Source organism: Ursus maritimus, unplaced genomic scaffold (genome assembly GCF_017311325.1).
Source record: "Ursus maritimus isolate PB19 unplaced genomic scaffold, ASM1731132v1 scaffold_34, whole genome shotgun sequence".
Lineage (NCBI taxonomy): Eukaryota > Metazoa > Chordata > Mammalia > Carnivora > Ursidae > Ursus > Ursus maritimus.
Genome location: NW_024426008.1, coordinates 19,137,421 through 19,161,091, shown reverse-complemented (window position 1 = coordinate 19,161,091; position 23,671 = coordinate 19,137,421). Strand labels below are relative to the sequence as shown.

Genomic DNA, 23,671 nt, shown 5'->3' with positions numbered 1-23,671 from the left:
TTGGCCTTCTGTCTTCTTCCTGCCTTTGATGTTTTTCCAGTGCGTAGAGTTTCAGGAACCACCTTACGACCATGAGCATGAAAGCCACACACTAAGGATGGGACACAAAGACACAAGGTCTGCAGTGGCATCTCAGACTATCCTACCAAGTGTGGATTGCCAACCACTGGAATTCTTGTTATGTAAGAAAAATAAACTCCTAATCTGTTGAAGCCACTGTTTAACGGGGCTGTCTGTTCCCTGCAGCAGCTAAAAGCAATCCTAGCTGATCTAAGGATGATCCTTCTGACACAGCCCGTGTCATGTATCTTCCTGACAGGCTGGTCTTTCTGTCCTCCTTGCTGTATTCTCTTCTTCTACTCACTTTAATTCTTCCCAGCCCAGGACTTAACACTGGACCACAGCACTACCAAATCTCTAAGCCCATAGGTAACTCTTGAGAATAAAGAGCTCGCTGACCCTTTTTCTAGTCATTTTTTTTTAATTTTTTTTATTATATTATGTTAGTCACCATACAGTACATCCCTGGTTTTTGATGTAAAGTTCGATGATTCATTAGTTGCGTATAACACCCAGTGCCCCATGCAATACGTGCCCTCCTTACTACCCATCACCGGTCTATCCCATTCCCCCACCCCCTCCCCTCTGAAGACCTCAGTTTGTTTTTTAGAGTCCATAGTCTCTCATGTTTCATTCCCCGTTCTGATTACCCCCCTTTCTTTATCCCTTTCTTCCCCTACCAATCTTCCTAGTTCTTATGTTCCATAGATGACAGAAAGCATATGATAATTATCTTTCTCTGCTTGACTTATTTCACTTAGCATTATCTCCTCCAGTGCCATCCATGTTGCAGCAAATGTTGAGAACTTGTTCTTTCTGATAGCTGAGTAAGATTCCATTGTATATATGGACCACAACTTCTTAATCCAGTCATCTCTTGAAGGGCATCTCGGTTCCTTCCACGATTTAGCTATTGTGGACATTGCTGCTATGAACATTGGGGTGCATATGGCCCTTCTCTTCACTACGTCTGTATCTTTGGGGTAAATACCCAGTAGTGCAATGGCTGGATCATAGGGTAGCTCAATTTTTAACTTTTTAAGGGACCTCCACACTGTTTTCCAGAGTGGCTGTACCAACTTGCATTCCCACCAACAATGTAGGAGGGATCCCCTTTCTCCACATCCTCTCCAACAATTGTTGTTTCTTGCCTTGTCTATTTTTGCCATTCTAACTGGCGTAAGGTGGTATCTCAGTGTGGTTTTGATTTGAATTTCCTTGATGGCTAATGATTTTGAACATTTTTTCATGTGTCTGTTAGCCATTTGTATGTCTTCATTGGAAAAGTGTCTGTTCATATCTTCTGCCCATTTTTTGATTTGTTTATTTGTTTCTCGTGTATTGAGTTTGAGAAGTTCTTTGTAGATCTTGGATACCAGTCCTTTATCTGTAGTGTCATTTGCAAATATATTCTCCCATTCCGTGGCACCACGTCACGTCATAGTGCAATTCACAAATATTAGATCCAAGGATACAGTATTGAAAGCAGCCAGGGCAAAGAAATTTCTCACGTACCAAGACAAAGGTATCAGAATTACGTCAGACCTGTCTACACAGACCTGGAATGAGAGAAAGGGTTGGGGGGGCATTTTTAAAGCTCTTTCAGAGAAAAACATGCAGCCAAGGATCCTTTATCCAGCAAGGCTGTCATTCAGAATTTCTAGTCATTTAATTCAGCCTCAAATTCTGCTCTTGGAGTGACACATAGGAATTTCCAAACACCTTGTCTCCATAATATCCTCACATTGTTGCTTCGTCTCTGGACCAGACAGCTCTGCCATCTCGGCTCCATCAATGTAATTATGGGATTTAAGAGAAACCCAAGAAGTTATTAAGTTCATTCACCTGCCTCCAGGCAGGACTGTGATTAGCTCTTCCAGATATATAGCTGACTTCCATGGGCCAAAAAGGTGTCTCACAAAGCATGACTCATTGGTAACTTTGAAGGAGTCCATTTAATCTGTTCTCAGTTTCCCTGCCAGTAAAATGGGTATTATGATCTGAGCAGGGAATGACAAGACCTTTTGCTTAAATCCATGAAGTTTAAAGTGGGATATGATTCCTTTCTTTCTTCGGTGCTGTAAGAGATTAAAATGGCCAAATATTCTGCAGCTCCTCCCATCGATAGAGTGGGTCTATTTCCCTACCCGTTAAAGCTCGGTTGCCTTGCAACTTGTTTTAACCAATGAATGTGGTGGAAGGAATGTTGTATAAGGTCTAAATTAAGCCTTAAGGAGCCTTGTGGCTTCCACCCTCCTCTTAGAAATTTCCCTCGACCACAGAAAAAAATACCAAGCTAGACTCCTGGAGGATAAGGGACCACGTGAAGAGGGACAGCAGCATCAAGGCCCCAAACTTGTGAGTAAGGCTATCGTAGACATTCCATTTCAATCGAGCCATCGGATAATTGCAGCCACATGAATGACCATGGCAAGACCAGCAGAACTGCCCCACTGAGCCCAACCCGAATTGCCAGCCCACAGAATCATGAGAAATAATAAACTGCTGTTGCTTTAAGTCAATAAGCTTTGGGGTAACATATTAGTTTCCTAGGCTGCCATAACACATTACCACAGACCTAGTGGTGCTTATTCTCTCACTGTTCTGGAAGCCGGAAGTCCAAAATCAAGGTGTCGGCAGGACCATGCTCCAGCTCTGATGGCTCTAGGGAAGAATCCTTCCTTGCCTCTCTATCTTCTGGTGGTTGCTGGCACACTTCGTGTTCCCTGGTTTGTGGTGGTATAACTCCAGTCTCTGCCTCTGTCTTCACGTGGCCTCTTCTCTGTGAGTGTCCATGGCTCTGTGGCTCTTCTTATAAGGATGCCACTGATTAGATTTAGGGCCCACTTTAATGCAGTATGACCTCATCTTAACTTACATCTGCAAAGACCCTCTTTCCAAGACCAGAGGAGCATTCGCGGGCGTCAGGGCTTAGGAATCTCTGGGGAGAGACATAATTCAACCCACAACAGGTGGTTTGTTAAGTAGCAAAGTATAACTGATACTGGTACTCCTTCCTATAATTTTTGTACTTCAAACACATAAAGATAAACATAAGGATAATAAAATAGAAAGGATCACCCGTTCTGAAAGATAATACATGACAGTGTCCAAGGACAGGTTCAGAATCTCCTCGGAAATGCCCTTCAACAGATGACTGGATTAAGAAGTTGTGGTCCATATATACAATGGAATATTACTCAGCAATCAGAAAGAACGAGTTCTCAACATTTGCTGCAACATGGACGGCACTGGAGGAGATAATGCTAAGTGAAATAAGTCAAGCAGAGAAAGACAATTATCATATGATTTCTCTCATCTATGGAACATAAGAACTAGAATGATCAGTAGGGGAAGAAAGGGATAAAGAAAGGGGGGGTAATCAGAAGGGGGAATGAAGCTTGAGAGACTATGGACTATGAGAAACAAACTGAGGGCTACAGAGGGGAGGGGGGTGGGGGAATGGGATAGACCGGTGATGGGTAGTAAGGAGGGCACGTATTGCATGCTGCACTGGGTGTTATACGCAACTAATGAATCATCGAGCCTTACATCGGAAACCGGGGATGTACTGTATGGTGACTAACATAATATAATAAAAAATCATTATAAAAAAAAAAAAAAAAGAATCTCCTCGGAAGAAAATAGATAAACAGAATATTTTATTTCTTGTTAAGGGTCTCAGTGGTGGCACAAAGCAAAATCTGTTATATATCAGACAGTAGTGGGTCTTATCTTTACCCACGTGGAAGACTTATTTTATGGGAACAAAACATACGTGCACTTTCCCTCTCAGGTCAGAGCATGCTCTGTCCAGCATGGCGTGTCAAGTCTGTGTAAAAGTCAAAGCTTTGTTAGAACATTCTGGTTACCGATGTCCCACTTTCTCTTCTGCCTCATCCAAACTTTTTAAAGGAGTGGTCTCTACCAGCTTCCTCTATTTCCTCTGCACTGACTCCCCCCATAACCCTATGAAATCTGACTTCCTTTCCCACAACTCCACTCAAACTGCTGTTTCAGACCTTTACACTGACCACCAGCAAGGCAAATCCAATGGCTCTTTCTTTGTCCCCTGACCTTTCTAATTGCCCTGTGAGCTCGCTTTTCTAGCACTACCCCATCTGCCACATCTGGGCCAAATTCTTCTTCCTCTCTTTTTGCAGCTTTTCCCTCTTAGACCAACTGGCATTGGCTCATGCCCCAGTCCCATTATTTTCCTCTTTCCGCTACACTTTCCCACCTTCATTGATGACTTCCTAATTAATATGTTCCATCCTGACCTGTCATTCAAGCTCCAAGCCTCTATCTCAAGCTACCCCATAGAAATGTATATTTTATGCTTCTCTGTATCAATCAGAGTAAGGCTTGGTTATGCTGTGATAACAAATAATCCAAAAATCTTAGTGGCGTATAAAAACAAAGACCTCCAGAGAGCAAGTGGGACCCTGCCCTAATCGTCCACCCCAAGACTCAGGCTACAGACCTATCTGGAACATTGCTGATTGTACAGAATAGGGGAAAAAATGACATGGCAAAGGCCAGGCTGGCTCTTAAAGTTTCACCTCGAAGCGACCACATCACCTTCAATAAGGTGAAAAGTAAAATCTCACAGGGAAGGAGAGCTAACTATACATCAATGTGCAGCCTACTACGTTCTCTTAAACAAAAACTCTACAAAAGAAGTACCAAGTCACCCTCCCAAAACTTACTCGGATTCCAGGTTTTCGTAAGTACTCCTCGGCACCATCTTTATCCAGTTTCCCCAGAATGGAAATCTTGGTGTTATCTCTTTTATAAATCTCACCTTTACCAATTACAGAAATTTGAAGAAAATTTGGAAAATATACATACATACATATGTACATTCACATGCTTCACATGCCAGGAAACAAAAATCATGAATAATATAACTACCCAGGTAGAACACTGATAACGTGTCTGCATGTGTCCTTCTGGTCCCCTCCTTATCATATGTACTGATCCATTATCTCTACAGGGAGACTTATACATATTTATTTTTCAATAAGAATGATTTCATACCATACATATAGCTTTGTATCTGTCAAAACCTTATCAAGATCATTTCAATATTTTGTTTTCTTTCATTTTGAAAAATATCATGGTAATGACTTGCAAATTTAAATATCCAGCTCTGACCTCTCTCCTGCGTCTCAGATTCCTAAATAAAACTGCATAGTAGGAAATTCCTCCTACTACATTTTCTACACAGTAGGAAATTCCATTTGCATTTCTAATATGCATCTCAGACTTAATACGCCCCCAACCAAACTCCTGATTCACCCTAAAAGCCTGCTCCTCATCCAGTCTTTTCAATCCCTGTGAAAAACATCAATCTCCACCCATAACTTCAACCCCAGAGACATGGTGATTTCTCTTTTTCTCCCACTGTCCCCAGCCCACATCTAATCCATTTGCTCAGTCTCCAAGATGTACCTCAGACCTGACTGTCCCTCTCCCCTGCAGTCCCAGCTGCCACCACCATCGGTCCCCTGGAACCTGACTACCTCCCAGCTGTTCTCCTTGCTTCCACTCTTTGCTTCTCTGTGGGGAAGCCAGAGTGCACTTTTAAACCCAAAAGTCAACTGAGTCATGCCTCTGTTCCAGAAACCTTCCCATTGCACTGGAGTAATAATTAAACTTTTCCCACGGCTTGTAAGAATTTGGTTGCCACCGACTTTTCTCCTCATCTCTACCACTCTCCCTTCATCCACTCTCCTCCAGACACGCAGGCTCGTTCTTTTCTTCTAACGCACCAGACTTACTCCAGCCACAGTACTTGCTAATTCCCCCGCCTGGTCCTGGCCCCAGGCACCGACCCAATCAGGGATGCCTTCCTTGTCAATTCTTCTGACGTATCCACACTCTCCACATGGCCCTTGTACATTCTCCGCATAGCACTTATTTTATCTGATATTTCCTTGCTTCTTTCCTGGCTTACTTTATTATCTTCCCATTGGAAAATGACTTCTTTTTTTTTTTTTATCGCAGTTTTTATTTATTTTATTTAGAGAGACAGCGAGCACAGGAGTGGGGGGACAGGCAGAGGGGAGGGAAAGAGACTCTGTGCTGAGCGCAGAGCTGATGCAAGGCTCGATCTCATGACCCTGAGTTCACAACCCAAGCTGAAATCAAGAGTCGATCACTTAACCAACCAGGCCACCCAGGCGCCCCTGGAAAATGACTGCTTTTAGAACAAGAACCTTGTCTGTCTTGCTCATGGCTCTATCCTTGACCCTTAGAACACTGCCAGGCACACAGCAGGCTATAGTCAATGTTCCTGACATGAGCGAACGAACAATTACTGAGGTGCTTCTGTGGACACAGTCCCCTTTCATTCCCTTCTCGTGACCTCAGCCTAATCCCAGACCTCATCACCTCACAATAGGGATGACTGCAGCTCCCTACTAATCCATCACACAGAACTCCCCCCACACGGCTAGCAACTCTTCCCATTATACCAGTTTCATCTGTCGCTCCCCTCCCTGTGCCTTGGGGCCTGGCCGAACCCCTTCCAGGGCTGGTGGAATTCCCCCCACCCCACCCCGGGTTCTGTCAACACTCCTGCCCTAACCCTCACCCAGCCACACAAACTCCATCTCCTATGTTCTCTTATGTCAATCTGTTCATTCTCACTGAATTCGGGGGGGGGGGGAGGCAGATACTTGTTCGTGTTTTTTCCCCTCTCATATTGCTTAGAGAAAGTTATAGGCAATCAAAAAAATTCTTGTGAGTTGAGTAAGTGATTGGCTAGGGAGCAATATGCAACAGGTTAAGTTGGATACCCCTTCTAAAGGGATACTGTGAGAGCAGGCAGTGATCTGGAACGATAGAGGACAACACTAGTAGGTGAAGCAAACCACTGAGAACGACAACAGGGAGGCGACAATCTTGTTCCCGCAGAGAACAGATGGCCACCGCTGCCTTGAAACCACACTGGTGTGAAATAGCAGGAGAAGGTACATTTTTAGTGGACTTTGAGCCTGACTTTTTCTGCAAGCATAAGGGAAAGTGGATGGTCATGCTGGTGTAAATCACTGTCTGGTGACTGGCACCCCCAAGGCAGCTCTGGTTGGACTCCCTAATGACCCGGGACCCCGGGGGGCGGGGTATCTTCTTGGTGAGAGCTCAACTTCTCTTGAGTTCTCAAGTACAGCTCCAAGAACCAAATGCAGACAGCTCAAGCGCTTCTACCACAGAAGGGGTTTGCTGTGTGTTGACCGCCGCCCTGTGTCACAGCAAGGCAAAGTAGAGATTTGCAGGATAGAGCTGCTGTCTGGGGCCATTCTTCCCACTTTTTCTCAGGCGAGGTCTGGTGCAACAGGGAACTACATCTCCCTGTTCAAACAGGGGAGAATCCAGCCTGACCATTCAGTTACACCCACCCCAGAGGAGCCACATACTTCTCAGCAAACGCCGTACCCTCTTTTGCTAATCTACATACTTTCTCTAATCAAATGTCCAGGCAATGAGACAGAATCTTTATGTTATCCTTTAAAAATCATATTATTGGGGCGCCTGGGGGCTAAGTTGGTTAAGTGTCTGCCTTCAGTTCAGGTCATAATCTTGGGGTCCTGGGATCGAGCCCCATGTCGGGCTCCCTGCTTGGCAGGCAGTCTGCTTCTCCTTCTCCCTCTGCCCCTAACCCCACTCATGCTCTCTCGCTCTCTCTCAAATAAATAAATAAAATCTTAAAAAAAGAAACATATTATTTAAAAATAAACATGTTATCAACTTAACTCCTTATCTCAAGTCAAATGCAAATCATGGATACATTCATCTCATAGAGACAAAAAAAAATTGTTTTTTAAATTTCCTGGCTTTTCCAGGAAATGAGTAATGTGACTGTAATGTAAGGAGTGATCAAAAAAAGCATGACCAGATTGTACACATCTAAATACCTGTTGTTGGTTGTTGTTTTTATATATATGTATAATTTCACACAAGAAGTGCCATGTAGTCTATTCTGACAGAGCTGTCTTCCTGAAATCATCTTCAGAGCTCTTCTTGGCAACTGCTTCCAGAGCTACTCGAAAAGGCCGCTAAAAAACTGGCGCCGTGATTTTACAGTCATATCTATTCATTAGCTCAAACTGATATTACCTAATTTAACAGACTTGGTTAAATGCTCATAACTTTGGCTTATTCCAGAAACCATACAATATATCATTTATGGATATGTGTGCGCACACATACACACACACACACACACACATATACCGAAAGTACAACTTGGTGGCAGTGCGGACTCTGAAGGAGGAAGGAAAGAAGAGGATGGGAGAGCGGAACACGAGGACTTCAAATTTATCTGTAATGTTCTCTTTTTTCATTTAGAAATATCTAAGACAAAAGTGACCAAATATTGGGGCACCTGGGGGTTCAGTCGGGTAAGCACCTGACTCTTGGTCTCAGCTCAGGTCATGATCTCAGGGTCATGAGATGGAGTCCCTTGTTGAGCCCACTTTAAAAAAAAAAAGTGACCGAATGTTCACATTGGTTCATTCTTTTCAGCAGGCCCTCAGGTACCTGCCCTGTTACCATCTATCTGTATTTACCATATTTTTGAAACTTCCCAAGTAAGAAGAAAAAGCAGATTCTCCCTCAAGGGAAAAAGATTTCATGTCACTGAGCTTATTTTTTAAAATAAATGGACTCCAAGCTCTGAGAGCAATTCTAAAAGGATCTCCAGGAATGTTCTGGATACTGCTATGATCCTTAGAATAATCAAAACGAAGCCAAAGGACCACTTTAAAGGCACAATGCCCCAAAAGGCAGGGCTAGGAGGCAAAAGCAGGCTCCCTCCTTTCCCAGTCTACGATCTTGGGTTAATGTCCTTGCTCCTTGCAGGCAAGGCCACGATTTCTTGTCTTTGTATTTCCAGGACCTGGTGCAGTGCTTAGAACAGAGAAACCCTCATTAGCTGGAGTGTACTCATGAATACATTCAAAAACTTATGAGCCTAGGATTTGCAAGCCTCCGAACTCATCCACACATCAGAAAGTCAACAGGTGGGAGAATGAAGTTGATTACTTTACAGCTCTGCATTTCCTCATCTAGTTCCAGTCTAGCCTGAATACCATTAGGTAAACTGTTAGCTATTTTTATCTTTGACCTCTTACATAGGAAGATCAATAAATTTTATCCTTTGAATGATAAGAGCGATTTTGAAGCCTCTCAAGGTTTCCGAGCAGAGTGACACTAGCATGGTGTATAAACATAAATCCAATCCCAGAGCCAGAGGGACCCAAAAAGTATGAAAGAAGTCCCGATCCAAGGGAAAACACAGTGAATTACATCATCTGGATCTTGATCGTGAGAGATTCCCTACATGCCATTTCACTTCAAAGAGCAAGAGTTTATGCAAAGGATAGGTAGGTTATATTAGATTGTGAAAGTAAAAACTGAGTGAAAGTGTGACAACCAGAGTCTAAAAGAGGATCAAAAAAGAACGAAGTTGCTAGAATAATCTACCTTTATCATTAACCCACCTACTCAATCAGCGAAGGCAGAAAGCAAGGAAGATGGATGTTACCACCATCTTTAGCTGTATATCAGGCAAAGCAAAAAGAAGAAATGTATGACCGTTTTAATCTCCGAAGCATGACTTCAGAGGTCATGCAGGGATCTGGCGGAGAAGCTAAACAGGAAGAGGTAAGAGACATTTAAGAGCAGGGGTCAAGCTTGCGAATAAAGATTTAAAAGAATGATAAAACCCAGCGGGGGTGTGAATGTGCGGAAATGATCACTCTCAGGGCGGCTGATAGAAGCATAAATAGGTGTAACTTTTCTGGGAGACCATTTGGCCATGTGTATCAAAAGCTTGAAAAATGTTTCTTTCCTTTGGCCAGGCAATGCAACTCCCAGAAATTTTTAAGGTAGCATGTGGACTAACAAATCAAGATGTATGTATAAGGCATTCCATCAAGCTCTGTACGTTACAGTGAAAAACTGGAAACTCTCTGGAGGCACAATAACAGAAAATGAATTCATTAAATCACTGTATATACAATCAATGCAATTTTACAGAGTCTTGTGTAAATTATAATGTAGATCTACACTGATTGACAAGGAGAGTTGTTCGTGGTATTTTTATAATAAAAACCTATTTTTAATAAAAACCTTAAAGCGGCATGCACAACACGATCTTATTTTTGTAAAAATGAAAGGATATACAAGCAAATGTTAACAGCTGTAATTTACAGGTGGTCGACATTTTTGCTTACTTGCTTCCTATTTCTTGTGTCAAACATGGATGAAAAGAACAGAGGGCACAGGAAACTCTGTTTCTGCCATCACGAACCCTGCTTTTTTAGTTCTGCATTTGATCTGAATGCAGTGGGACACAATACCCTATGCCAACTTTACCAATTTGTTTGGTCTCACCGAACCCCTGCATACAGATGCCTCCATAAATACTTTCAGAGATATTAGCCTGTTTTTATTCTGTGTGTCCCCAAGTTGTCCAAACAGCCAACTGTACCATTACAGTGGGAACTCCAGAAGCAGAGGGACCACACGTATCACAACCATATAAACACGTGCATTTCCCTAGACCCTAGAGAACCCCTGTGGCTGCTAGTTGCCAGTACATTAGACTAGACACTTGTGGGGAACAGCGGTAGTACATTTTGTCGCTTTAACCCATTCTTATTGACCAAAACATGAATAAGCACCTGATCATTTGCCACAGAAAAGAACTAAGGGCTCTTGTTTCTTAGCCTTCTTCAGCAAGAAGTCTGAGCCTCACATCCCTGCCTCCTCAAGGTCTCTGTTAAAGAGGATGGAAAGATGGGGAACTGATAACATCACCCCATTCCATCACTAGCTCTGTCTGGGGAGCTGAGATGGGAGACCTGGTCCCTTGAGCTCCACCTCTCTCCCCAGGTAACACATGATGCAATTATATTTGCTTTCCACAGGTAACCATATGATGCAATTATACACCTATCTTCCATGTAGAAGAGAACATTAGCCCCGCACATGCATGTGAACTGTCAGAGCTCAGAGAACTCCAAATGAAGAAAATTCCACCCTGGCAGAAGGTTCTTTCATTTGCACTTGATGCCCAAAGTTCAAGTGGAGCTGTCCCAAGACTCTGGAAGAAATGAATGTGAAAGACCAAAATCCTGAGTTTGATTGCCTAAAGCCTCGTCTATTGGTCATTGGTCTAGAACATGTCCGACAAATCAAGCAGTTCCAGAAAGCACCAACATCCCGCTCTGCCGTCACTACTAAAGAACAGCACTGTTTCACTGCCGACACACATTTATACATAAACTTCTATGCCTACGTTAACTCCATAGACAAAATAGCGCCTGCTTCTCAGGAAGATCTCTAAACCTTCATCTTGTTCTGGTCCTTATGCCCAAAATTGTTGGGACTCTTGAATGCAATCTGTTTTCTCAGCTCCTTGCTTTTATCTTCCACAAAATCACTCCGTAATGATGATTAATTTGGTTAACATTCTGTCCCTTTTCTACAACAATGCAATGTAAATATATAAAGTTCTTAGTGCAATGCTGGGCACATGGTGAGCAGTCAATAAACATTATTTATTTTACTATTATCTTTAAATAAACCTGAGATGACAGCATGGTATAGAGATTAAAGGAGAGAATTTTGAAGCCAGGTTGCCTGTATTTGAATCCCAGCTCTGCCCTTTGTTAGCTATTTGTGACTTTGGACAATTTTTAGGACTTCTCTGTGCTCAGTTTCTCCATGTGTAAAATGGAGGTAATAATTGTTCACACTTCATAGGTGTAAATAAGTTAAAACGTGCAAAGATTTAGACTGCCATACAGGAGCCACGTTATAAACATAAGCTATTATTATTTATTCCTTTTAGTCCTGAGTGTCCAGAAGATCACTTATGTTTTTTCCGCCTTCTGACTTTTGCTCCCAGAGTCCCTATTTTACTTTAATACGTGACAAATTCTATATCTATTCTGGGTGTGAAAGAAACCAAGATTCCGCTTAGTGAATTTTCAGAATATTAGTAATAATTTTTATAATCTGTGAAAGCACTAACTGCTAGTAAGAAAGAAAGGTAGTTGATCAGACTTGGTGCTCGTACAAGGACTGTATTATGACATTTAAAGCAGTGGTGTCTGAAAACCCAAATGCAAACATTATCATGAATATCTTAACTCGGCCTAGTCTTTCTTTCGTGCACAGGAAGTCAGCAACAATTACACTGAAATGGGGGCGCCTGGGTGGCACAGTCGTTAAGCGTCTGCCTTCGGCTCAGGGCGTGATCCCAACGTTCTGGGATCGAGCCCCACATCAGGCTCCTCCGGTAGGAGCCTGCTTCTTCCTCTCCCACTCCCCCTGCTTGTGTTCCCTCTCTCACTGGCTGTCTCTCTCTGTCAAATTAATAAATAAAATCTTTAAAAAATAAAAAAAACAATTACACTGAAATGAAGATGACTACGTGACGCTTTTATGAAATTAAATTTTACTTCTCCAGTCAGAAAACTTCAGTGATGGATCTTTTCCCCTCTATCTTCCTAAGAGGTGGGTTCCAGAGAAACCTTTAACTGTAACGAGTCACATGATTACATCATACAATTATACTTTGTGCTCAAAACAAAACAAACAAAAAGTCCTAGAGGATGGGACTCTTCCAACACGTGGATTTCCAACATATGGGAATTCAGGCTTCATCAGAGCGTGGGAGAGCCAGGGCGACCGTGGGGGATGGGCACTGGTGGGCATTCCCAGGTTCCTGTTTTGCTTTGGCCCTGCCACAAAACTGAGCACTGCTGCTTGCAGGAAGCCACAGAATTTGGGAACAGTAGGGGACATTCTCTTCCCCCCATGAGTTAATCTGCTTGCTCTTTCTTGAGGTTTGGTGTGGGCAGAACTGAGCTCTTTACAAATAAAAATTTTAATATATCAGATTTGAATATTTCCGTAATAGGAAGCATGCTGATTTTACCCCCACAAACATTTTCAAGGGATAATTGGTCTCATTCCAAGTAGAAAGGTGAAAAAAAAAAAAAGGAAAAATAGGAACCCATGCTAAATGTATGGAGGGCCATATTTCAACACCACGTAGGCATGCAAGGGAAAACATTTTCTTTTCCAACTGCAAAATTGCAAAATTCACATTGGTGGTTTAAGAAACCGATCAGAACATAGAAAAGTTTGCCAGTGCTGCTACTGAGATGACAATTAAAAACAAAAAACAAAAAACAATTCCCTGCTTGCTTTTAAAGGAGATCACTAAGGCTCAGGCATCAAAATAGCACATGCCCAATTAAGAGCACAGTCTTTGGAGTAATTTGTAATCTCTGCTACTGCTGCTTGTGTGGCCTTCAACAAATCGCATGGCCTTTTGCAAACTACATCTCCAAGCTTCATTGTCCTTCTGCATGAGACTTCATGTGAGTCTCCTAGGATTTTTGTGAGGATTCAGCGGTATAATCCATGAAGCATATCATGGTGTCTGGGACAGAGTAAGTAATCAATAAATGGTTTTAATATGATACTAAAAGCAGGTATGCCCTTACTAATCCACTCCTTTGAACAATACTTTCTGTTAAGCTCCTTGGTATAACTCTTTCACCTAATACACAAATGCTTCAAAAGGGAAAACAGAACGCCCCCCCCAACAGGAATATCCAATCTTTTTTCTTGCCTGAGGATTAGGGAACCTTTTATACTTCGCTTGAATGGGGCTCTTCTTGTTCAGATAGCATCACACATTCTGTTCCACTGGGTGTTTCTGGTGATCTCAGCACAGGGATGGAAGTCATATGAATGAGAACATCACCCCCAGCAGCTCCAACCTGCCACTGGCAACGTCAGACCCAGCCCAAAGTGCTCTCCAACTGCAGCTTCCTCTCCTACCCTTCTTCCTTAGGCTCTCAAATTCTATGACGATAGAGAAAATGATGAAGCTGATGGCAATGTCCATGAGGACAGCTAACAGCTAACACTTATTCTGAGCCACACACTATAGGCACCGTCTAGACATTATTTCACTCAATCTTCCCAACAGTCACAAGAAGTAGGTCCAATGATGATCCCATCTGACATACAAAGAAACCAAAGTTTAGAGAGGTTAAATGACAGGCCCCAGGTCACACAGTTTGTAGCAGGGGGTGACTCTGCAAGCAGGTGTGATTCTAGCAAAGACCTTTATTCTTAACCCCCAGGCCACACCAACCCCGCTGCTGCTTTCAAGAGTGCCTATAGCATTAGCTCAGTCCTGCTGCTCCCCCAAGATGGACTCCACCAAACCCCACAGTCTCGAACATCTTTCTGTCCCAGCCATGCTTCCTGACCTAAAATTCACAGGGACCAAGGAGCAGCAGCTGTGGCAAGTGGCACACCCATTGCTAACTTCAGTTCGATTCCAATACTCCCCAAATGAATTCATTGCCCCTTCTGGCTTGCAACAGCCATGAAACCTTAAAAAAAAAAAAAAATCCCCATAAGGTGATTCCTAATGGGCTTCATGCCTATTAACTAGTACCTCTGGTACTGCAACATTAATATATAATGCCCATTAATAACGAAATTCATTTTAAAGATGAAGAAATAGGTAGGAGGAATGGTTTGCCCACAGCTACCCAGCAGGCGGACATCAAACAGCAATAACGCCCAGGGGGCCCTCGAGAGGTCCTTACCGCCTGATGATTGGGGGCTTCTAATGCCTTGTGGCTCCAACCTCTGGACGCTCTCCACACACAAAATAATACGGTGCAACTACCCTCTTACGGGCTCAGCTACAAGAAGAATAACATGTCCTAGAGCAGTGAGGACACACTAGAATAATAAGTTGACCCTTCAGGGCCAGGTTCGTGTTATCTTTTAACCGGACAGTCTCAATTCTCAGGCCAAGACAAAAACGTCCCCCAATACTTGTCAGCACTTTTCAGCGGAGGGAAAACTGCAGCTGAAGCAGCCCTGGCGAGAACTTTGAGCAGTGACTGTGCTTACAACGAGTGTGTGTGATTTGGATTATGAATTGGACGGTGAGGCGGATTCATGGTCCTTAGGGCCTTGCCGGAGCGCTAGAAATGTAAAAATGCCAGCCACAGGCCATTCCTTTCTGTTTATTTAAGTGGAGAATTCAAAAAATCACTTTTTCCACTTCACGGCTCCTTTGGACCAGGGAATAAAAATAGCGATGTCCAAGGAGCCAAACTTCTTCGGGAAAAATACAACGAGAGGGGAAAGAGCCCTACTCAGAACAGCCAAAGTTCTCAAGCAGCTGCCTGGAAACACACCTCTGCTTGCAGCCGCTTCTTGCCTTGCCCCATCTCACAGCAGCCTCAGAGGAAGGCGCAGGGTATAAGGAAGCCCGCGGCGAGCCCAGCACCGCTCTCCCTGCTCCCTTCACCCCTCCCCGGCGCGGCCACCTGTCAGACCCCGAGGGCTGCGCGGGCGAGGCGGGGTCGGGGAGGGGACCCCGAGAGCTCGCTCAGGGAAGGGACGCTGGTGGCCCGGGACACCCGAGAGGGCTGGGATCTTCGCGGAGGCACGGGCGGAGGCCGGCGCGCGCGGAGGCTGTGGCGCGCTCCGCGGCCCCAGCGCGGCAGCCTCTGAGGGCCGGGCGCTCCGGGGTAGGGGGGGTGAGGGGCGTCTCAGGTGCATCCCGCCGGGCGGTCCCCGGGACTCGGCCCCCGAGCGGCGCTAAGCCGGCTGGGCGGTGCGGCGGCGGCGGCTCTTACCTGTTGATCTTGAGCGCGAACGCGCGCCGCTCTGCGCCCGGCAGCGTGGCCATGGCCCGCGCGCGGCTCGGCGGCCTCTAGGGGCGCGGGGCGCGGGGCGCGGACGGCGGGGGCCCGGCGCGCAGCGGAGGCGCTGCAGCGCACGCCGAGCGGGACGCGAGCCTCATCTGTCAGTCGGGGCTGGAAACTTCCGCATTTCCACCTTCGGCGCTGCAGTCACCGCGGGGGAGGGCCCAGCCTCGGAGCGGCGGCGGCGAACCCAGCCAGCCACCCGGCGTCCGGCCCGGCACGCAGGGAGCGGCGGGCGGGAGGGTGTGGACACACCGCGGAACTGCCCTCCGGATGCTCCGAGCGACGGCGCGCTCCGGCCGGGGCCCTGACCTCAGGCACTAGCGAGCGCGGGCGGAGGGCCCCGCGACCACTGAGCCAGGCCGGAAACTCCATCCGACCGGAGCCGCGAGGCTGCCAGCGCCTGTGGGCAAGAGGGGGGACGCGCGGTCCGCCCGCCCCGCGCACTCGGCGAAGTCGGGACACCAGCCCTGCTTGTCTCCGCGCTGGGCCTCCTGAAGGGTCCGCACCAAGCCTGGGGGGGGCGGGGGGGGGCGGGAGGGGAGGCAGATAGGAAAACAAAGCCAACCGACCAACCAGGGTACAAATCAACTTTTGCAAAAGATGTGTCCCTCGTCCTTCCTGGGGCACTTTATGTAAATACAGTGAATCCAGCCAAGGAATAAACATTGTAAATTATCCCCCAACGCCCCCCTCAATTTTTTTTTTTTTTCCAGCAGGAGGACAAATGCTTTTCTCTGGGAAAACACTGCACGCCTCTTTCCTGTGATTCAAGAATATGCTGCAGCCCTGTTTATTTCAGTTGCAGACCCAGAAGTCCGCTAAGAGGCCCAGACCCAACTCAAGAAAAATCAGAAAAGTCCCAATGTTCACCAGAGTGGGAAAGTACATGTTTATTTCAAGTTACTGGTTGGCTCTGAGTTTTGCTATAATTGAGCGCTCTCTAAATTCTGCCTCTGTCAACTTGCCCTTTAAAAAATACTAAAGCAAGATATTTTTGGTTCAGAGCTACACTACTGTCCAGTGTGGCTATGGACCATTGGAACTGATGGTTAGTTGCATTGGGATGTACTGAGTTGTAAAATGCACACTGGATTTTGAAGACAGTGTAGAAGAAAATAATGCAAAATATCCTGTTAGTGATTTTTTATGTTAGTTACATGTTAAAATGATAGTTTTGATATTAGGATAAAACTATTTTAATAATAAAATATTAAAATTAATTTCACCTGTTTGTTTTTCCCTCTTTAAAGTGTGGCCTGGGTGAAAGAAAATTTAAATTACACACGTAGTTCACTTATGAGGGTCACATATATTCCTATCCGGCACTGCTGGTTTGTAGTTTGCAACCTAATATATTAGTAAAACACTTAAGGACTGAATTGAATCTCTTCTTGATGGCCTTCCTTTCTCTGGTTTTCGTTGGCTCTGTTAGTTTAGTAATTCCTCAGAGCTGGTTAGGTGACTTTTCCCTGCAAATACCAATGCCTTTAAGCATATAAAACAAAGTTCTTCAGTCCAACATTATTATATAGGCTATGAAAAAGGATCGAAAGGAAAGAAAGCTTTTTGTAATGTGCAGTTTCTGACTTCCGAAATTCTAAGTTTATTTCCTGCATTGGGATGTATAAGCCAATATTTGGATCGAGAAATGCTAAGAAAACAATTCTGTGATGACTTCTCAAACTGGGAGCAATTGGGTGATTTGTAGACAATTTCTTACACCAGAGTCTTGAGTCTGCTATGTACCAAGTCAGCATTTCATTTGGCTCCTCTGAGTTTCTAAATGTTTGTGACACACATGTTCCTACACAGCAGAAATATTTTGGTTTCCACACAAACACAAATAAAATGTAATGAGAGTAGCTTAAATTTTCAGAATTTGCAATCAAGGAAAACTTTTTTGGGGGTGGGTGGGTAAGGAGGAATGGAATCATGAAATCTCCCACCTTACACCAGGTCATGCTGCATTCAATTTCGTATTTGGTATTGAATTATGAAGGTTAGGCCAGCATTATGCTCCATGCCTTCCATTCTCAGATGGTTAGAAATGACTCCAAATTTCCTCAACAGCCTTTGAACAATTCACCACGAATATGTTATCCGCTAATGTAGTCAGATGTCTATTTTTAAAATGTATCTGCTCCGGATACATTCACAGATCACAGATCACTAGCTGAACACCTGGCTTTCCCACACTTCTTCAGTTCCCTGTAGTTGGGTGTCTCTCCTGGCCGCCCCCTCTGTCTCTGTGTTATCCGATTTTGTTTCACCTTCATGAAATTCCTCCCTTGACTTTTTTTTTTTTTTAGAGAGAGAAAGAGAGCAAGCTCAGGGTGGGGAAGTGGGGGTAGGGGCAGAGGGAGAAGGAGAGAGAGAATCTCAAGCAGGCTCCACACCTAGCGTAGAGCCAATTCAGGGCTGCATCTCACACCCTGAGATCATGACCTGAGCTGAAATCAAGAGCCCGACGCTTAACCAAGAGAGCCACCGAGGCGCCCACCTCCGTTTACGTCTATAACAGATGTAAGGTCTATTATGGCAAATTCTCCTCCAGCCTTGCCTCTGTCTTCTTACCTCTCCAGAAAGTCAACCTCTTTTTTTACATTGCATCATGAGTATTTTATTTGACAAACAAATACCACTTATCTTGCACCAAGGCCTGTTCTGAGCCTTTACAAGTATTGATTAATTAATTATAAACATTAAGTAATAACAGTATTCCTACTTTGTGACCAGGAAGACTGAGGCTCAGAGAGGTTAAGTGATTTGCCCAAGATCACAAACTAGAAAGGGACAGAGTCATTTCCAATTCTAAACTGACGCCTTTCTCCCAAATACGTCCATTTGAATATCCTCAAACTCCTTAAATATAAAACTGACGCTCTCGGTCTCCTCTACCCAATTGTAAGCTGACTATCCCTCTACAATCACTCATTTCTATTGGTGGCCCTATTTCCCCATTTGCCAGTTTTAGAACTTTGGGGTCATCTAGGGTGGGAAAAGCAGGAAACCTGCGTTCTGGCCCCAGGTTTTCACAGACTGTGTGACCCAGAACCAGTCACCCCCCCCACCCCACCACCCTTCCCCACCCTCACACCCCACCACCCACGCTTGGCTGAAAGAGCCCTCCGTCTCAGGCTGATGTCATCTGCTTGCCTCTCTCTGAACTCTGTGAATGTGTCAGCTCTAACTTCTTCCTCTTCTTTACCCTTTGGATCTAATCGTCCATCAAGCCCTGTTATTTATGTTTCATAAATTTCACTCTTATTTAGTGTCATCGTCCTTGCTGCTTCCCTTCCGGCCCAGCCCTCAGCAATCAATGTCTGGGTAATAGCACAAAAAAAGTTTTTAATGGCTTCCCTGCCTGTCACTTCTTTTTACTCTGATTGAATTGGACTCTAACGTTGTATGAATTTTACTAAGACACTTGTGTCATCATCCTGCTTCCCTGCACAGTTAACTTTGGTGACTTCCCATAGCTCTACAACCAAGTGTGATCTCTGCAACGTTTATAGGCCCACTTCATGTAACTAATTCTAAACCTTACTTCTCTGTCAAAGCAAGGAAGACCTTCTGGCCTGGGGCCTTCTTAGCTGGTGTCATTCTTCCTGCCATCCTCACCTGAAATCCCAGCCAGTCTCTCCTGATCCTTCGAAGTGTGAATGGAGTTTACACCTTCCACCTCTACCTGAAGGAGTATGTCTTAGGGTCTGACAGCACCTTGAACCAGCTAGAAAGGGTAGGTCATCACCAATGAACACAACCTAGTGGAATTTAAGGTCCGCAGGACTACAGAGAAAAGTGTCGTCACTTGCACATCTCCTTCCCTATCTCCCAAACCATCTAAGATTTTGTTCATCTGTCACCTTCTGAGACCATCTGTTAAACACTAGAATGCCCCCTTCCCTAGTCTAACACTTCCAACTCGGTCTCCAGCTTTGTTTTTCTCTAAAGGACTTTATCACTATCTGACATACTGTATAATTTATTTATTTATGTTTATTATCCCTCATGCTTCTAGAATATGATCCTGTAAGTGCCGAGATTTTTGTTTTATTCACTGCTCTCCCTCTATGGCCTAGAACAATGCCTGATACATAGTAAGTGTTGGACAAGTACTCGTTGAATAAATGAATGCATAGCTGACTCAGTATTGAACACGGAGCAGACACCGGTAAGCATTTCTTGAAGTGAGCTTGGATGGGAATCAACGAGTTTCACGGGTCTTTCAGAAGAAAGTAAGAACGTTTTTTATTCTCTAGAGTATTCCAGCTGTGCCTGTGTAAGAACATCTTCCAGCTCTGTTTTGTATTTATCTCTTGGGTGGAGAAATGAAACCAGCACATAGATTATTACAAACAAGTGGATATTTGTACTGTTGTCTTATAATTGAAGACAGATACAGAAAAATTTCTGTACTGGCATTTAAAGCCAGCCATACCTTGGACATCAGAATTGGAGTTCCTATTTTTCTCCACTTTATTCCTTGTATTGCCACAAGAAATCTGTAAGTATGAAAAGAATAAAGAATAAGAAACTTTCCCTTAATGGTCACGGTGACAAGCATATATATACAAGCATAGTGTCTATATTTTTGTATGTACACTTTATATATGTATATTTTAAATTTAGAATTTAGCCTATATTCCAACGTGCGATATTATTTCATTTTCAATAGGCATATTCATACTGTAGCATTTTATAACTAGAAGGACCTTGGATTAATTCATTAATTCATTAATTCATTCTTTCATTATCATGTGTGCTTTTTATTCATTCCCCAAACATTTACCGAGTGGTGACCGTATGTCAGGCTCTGTACTAAGTGATACTATGGGCAAAACAATGCACAGTCCTTGCTCCCGGGCTTCGCAGAACTCACGGTCTAGGAACGAGATGCGTTACAAAGGAAAGAAGAAGCTTGAGTTCCCGGTGACAGTGCAGGAACGTTTTGTTTCCCAAAACTCGGTGAGTGAGGAAACACAGAGAGGAAGTGATTTATTCTTGTGGAGAGGGTGTTGGCAGAGACACTGACGCTGAGGAAGAATGACTTAACTGACGCGGTGACAAGGGGCTGGGTCTTAAACAACAAGGAAGCATTGGCCAGGCAGAGACGTGCCTTCAGGATGTCACAGGCACCAGGAGCACCGTGTGCCAAAGCAGGGAGCCCAGACATGCCACTGTCCAACCCAGGGATTAAAAGTACCAGGGGAGCTGCGGGGTGCAGAGTGAAGTGGGGAGAAACGAAGCTTTGGAGGTGGGCGGGGCCTGAAGAAGGCAGTCCTGTCAAAGAGCTCAGACTTCGTCCTCCCGGACGGTGCTTGCTGTTTCTGTATCTAGGTCATCGTCTCTTGCATGGTGAGCCTCTTGCTACCTGGAGGGGGATGGTGAAGACTGTCCAGGAGACGATAGGCCTCCTAGATCTGACATGGCCATCACCATCTTCCTCAACCTGAGCGCACACACTGGACACGAATGAAGAACTACACAGCTCTTTACAGAGGATTTGGGCAGTTTTCCCAAAGTCACATCGCATAGAGAGAGGGAGAATTTAGGGCGGACAAAAAGTCAGGCCTGGTCCTCTGGTCTGGTTCCTTCGACCTCTCACTGGAGTGCCTCTCCTTTGGTCCCTGCCTCATTTCTGACCTCAGCTCTCTCACTGACTTCCCTTAGGTCTCCCCCATGGACCCATTTCCCCATCAGTCCACTTCCTTCTCCCCAAAGAAAAAAATCAGTTACCCCATCCTTTGCTTTGTTCTTACATCTGGACAATTCTCCAGGCAGCTACTGAAATGTCGTACTTTCTCCTCCCCCTTGTTTCTGCTGTCTCTGCAGAGGGTAAGCTGGACTCTGACCCACGCTTGAGTGGATCCTGTGGTCGGCTTCTACTTCAGCTGCAGCCCACATTCTTCACGTGTGAAGTGCGGTTAACGGTGGTACCTCTTTCCAAGATTGTTATAAAGCTTAAATAATGTGAAACTCTTATAGTCAATGATGTAATTATTCCTGTTACTACCATTATCTGAGATATCTATAGCAGCAAGTTACCAAAGGTCCAAAGAAATTAGCTTAATCTCTAAGTTGATTGTCCAAGGAAACTGGAGGAAGGGGGTCTAGGACAAGGTCAGCAACTCAACAATTCACCAACTCAAACACCCAATCACCTGTTGACAAGGTGTCTCCCATGACTCCGAGCAGCCACAGCACTTTCTCTGTGTGAGGTTCTGCCTTTCTCTGAAGTTGTCCAGGAAACCTGCCTTTAGAACTCGCTGGCCAGAAATGGGTCTGTTGCTTTTCCTCAGCGGCAAGGGAGGCTGGGAAAGAAATACCTGGAGACAGGAGTGCATGATGGTGGTTGGCTTAGAACTGCTCTGACTCATTCTTCTGAGCTGCCAAAACAGAAGAGGGACACAGGGAAGGGTAGTTGTTGGGTAGGCAGTGAAGACAGTCTGCCACACTCACGTTACTGAGAAGTTAAGTAAGATAATGCCATGAAGGACAGAGCATACTGCTGGATAGCCACTATCCCCTCAGAGCATGTGGGCTGTGGTTTTATTATTATCCAACATTTGTGCTGCTTGAAAGCCATATAAACGCTCTTTTACATGTTTACAATTATTTTCTCCTAACAGATTCCCAGAATTGGAATTTATTAGGTCAAAAGTTATAGACTTCTGCCAAAAAAATGCATAAATCTAATCATGAGGAGATAGTAGGCAGACTTAAATTAAGGGACATACGACTCACCAGGCATCCTCTAAAAAATGTCAGTGTCATGAAAGACAAGGAAAGGCTGAGGAACTGGTTCAAATTAAAAGAGACTACAGAGGGGCGCCTGGGTGCCTCAGTCGGCTAAGCGTCTGACTTTTGATTTTGGCTCAGGTCGTGATCTCAGGGTGGTGAGATTGAGCCCCACGCTGAGCCACATGTTGGGCTCCATGCTCAGTGGGGCGTCTGCTTGAGATTCTCTCTCCCTCTCCCTCCGCCCCCGCCCCCCTCAAATAAATAAATAATCTTTAAAAAAAAAAAGAGAAAGAGGGTCTACAGAGACAAAGCAAGTAAAGGCAATGAGGGATGCTGGACTGGACCTCAGATGAAGAAAAATAAATACTATAAAGAGTATCACTGGGGCAGTTGGCAAAATCTGCCTCTTGACTGTGTATTTGATAACAGTATTGTATCAAAGTTACATTTTCTAATTTTGATACTTACACGGTGGTTGCATGAGAGAATTTCCTTATTCCTAGGAGATATGCACTCAAGTTTTTAGGGTAAAGCAGCAGAATGGTTTGATGTCTGCAACTTGCTTTCAGATGCTCACCCATGATGACGGTGATGATACTGATCACATTAAAATAAGTTTATAAATAACAAAAATAAAGCAGTTGGCCTGTCTAGATGAATATTACATAAAGGTTCCTGCTCTGTAAGTTTGAAATTTTTCCAAAGAAAAGGTTAAAGATAAAAAATAAAAATGACAAACATAACTTCGACTTTTGTTAGCTCATGTTGATTTATAAGTAATGTTCAAAAGACTTTCATTTTACCCGCATTTACCCTAGCATTTATTTGTGGTTTTTGTAAGTTTACTAGCCTAAATATACATTTTCAAATGTTTTAATTATGTGCTTATTAGTTAAATGAACTGAGTATTTTTCCATGTTATCTTACGGCATGGTTGTATTTTGTGGGGATGTATCTATTTATTTTTTTTTTTTAAGATTTTATTTATTTATTTGACAGAGATAGAGACAGCCAGCGAGAGAGGGAACACAAGCAGGGGGAGTGGGAGAGGAAGAAGCAGGCTCATAGCGGAGGAGCCTGATGTGGGGCTCAATCCC

At 44.3% G+C, this 23,671-nt stretch overlaps 1 protein-coding gene and 2 long non-coding RNA genes across 4 annotated transcripts in view; 2 read left to right on the top strand and 1 right to left on the bottom strand.

Moving 5' to 3' along the window:
- Positions 1–15,863, bottom strand: part of DOCK8 (dedicator of cytokinesis 8) — a 220,386-nt gene extending 204,523 nt beyond the window's left edge. Inside the window, exon 1 of the mRNA XM_040620284.1 lies at positions 15,759–15,863. Coding sequence (XP_040476218.1) covers positions 15,759–15,811 — 53 coding nt within the window. The 5' untranslated portion in view covers positions 15,812–15,863. The remainder of the gene's footprint in view (positions 1–15,758) is intronic.
- A 16-nt stretch (positions 15,864–15,879) lies between these two features.
- LOC121100127 lies at positions 15,880–17,055 on the top strand. 2 transcript variants are annotated; one of them, XR_005831851.1, is made up of 2 exons: positions 15,880–16,328; positions 16,547–17,055. It is a non-coding gene; the product is annotated as an uncharacterized LOC121100127 (long non-coding RNA). The 2 variants fall into 2 exon arrangements; XR_005831852.1 differs by having other exon boundaries at positions 16,544–17,055.
- Positions 17,056–20,529: 3,474 nt separating this feature from the next.
- LOC103663238 lies at positions 20,530–21,807 on the top strand. Its single transcript, XR_568727.2, has 2 exons — positions 20,530–21,188; positions 21,666–21,807. It is a non-coding gene; the product is annotated as an uncharacterized LOC103663238 (long non-coding RNA).
- Positions 21,808–23,671: the final 1,864 nt, after the last annotated feature.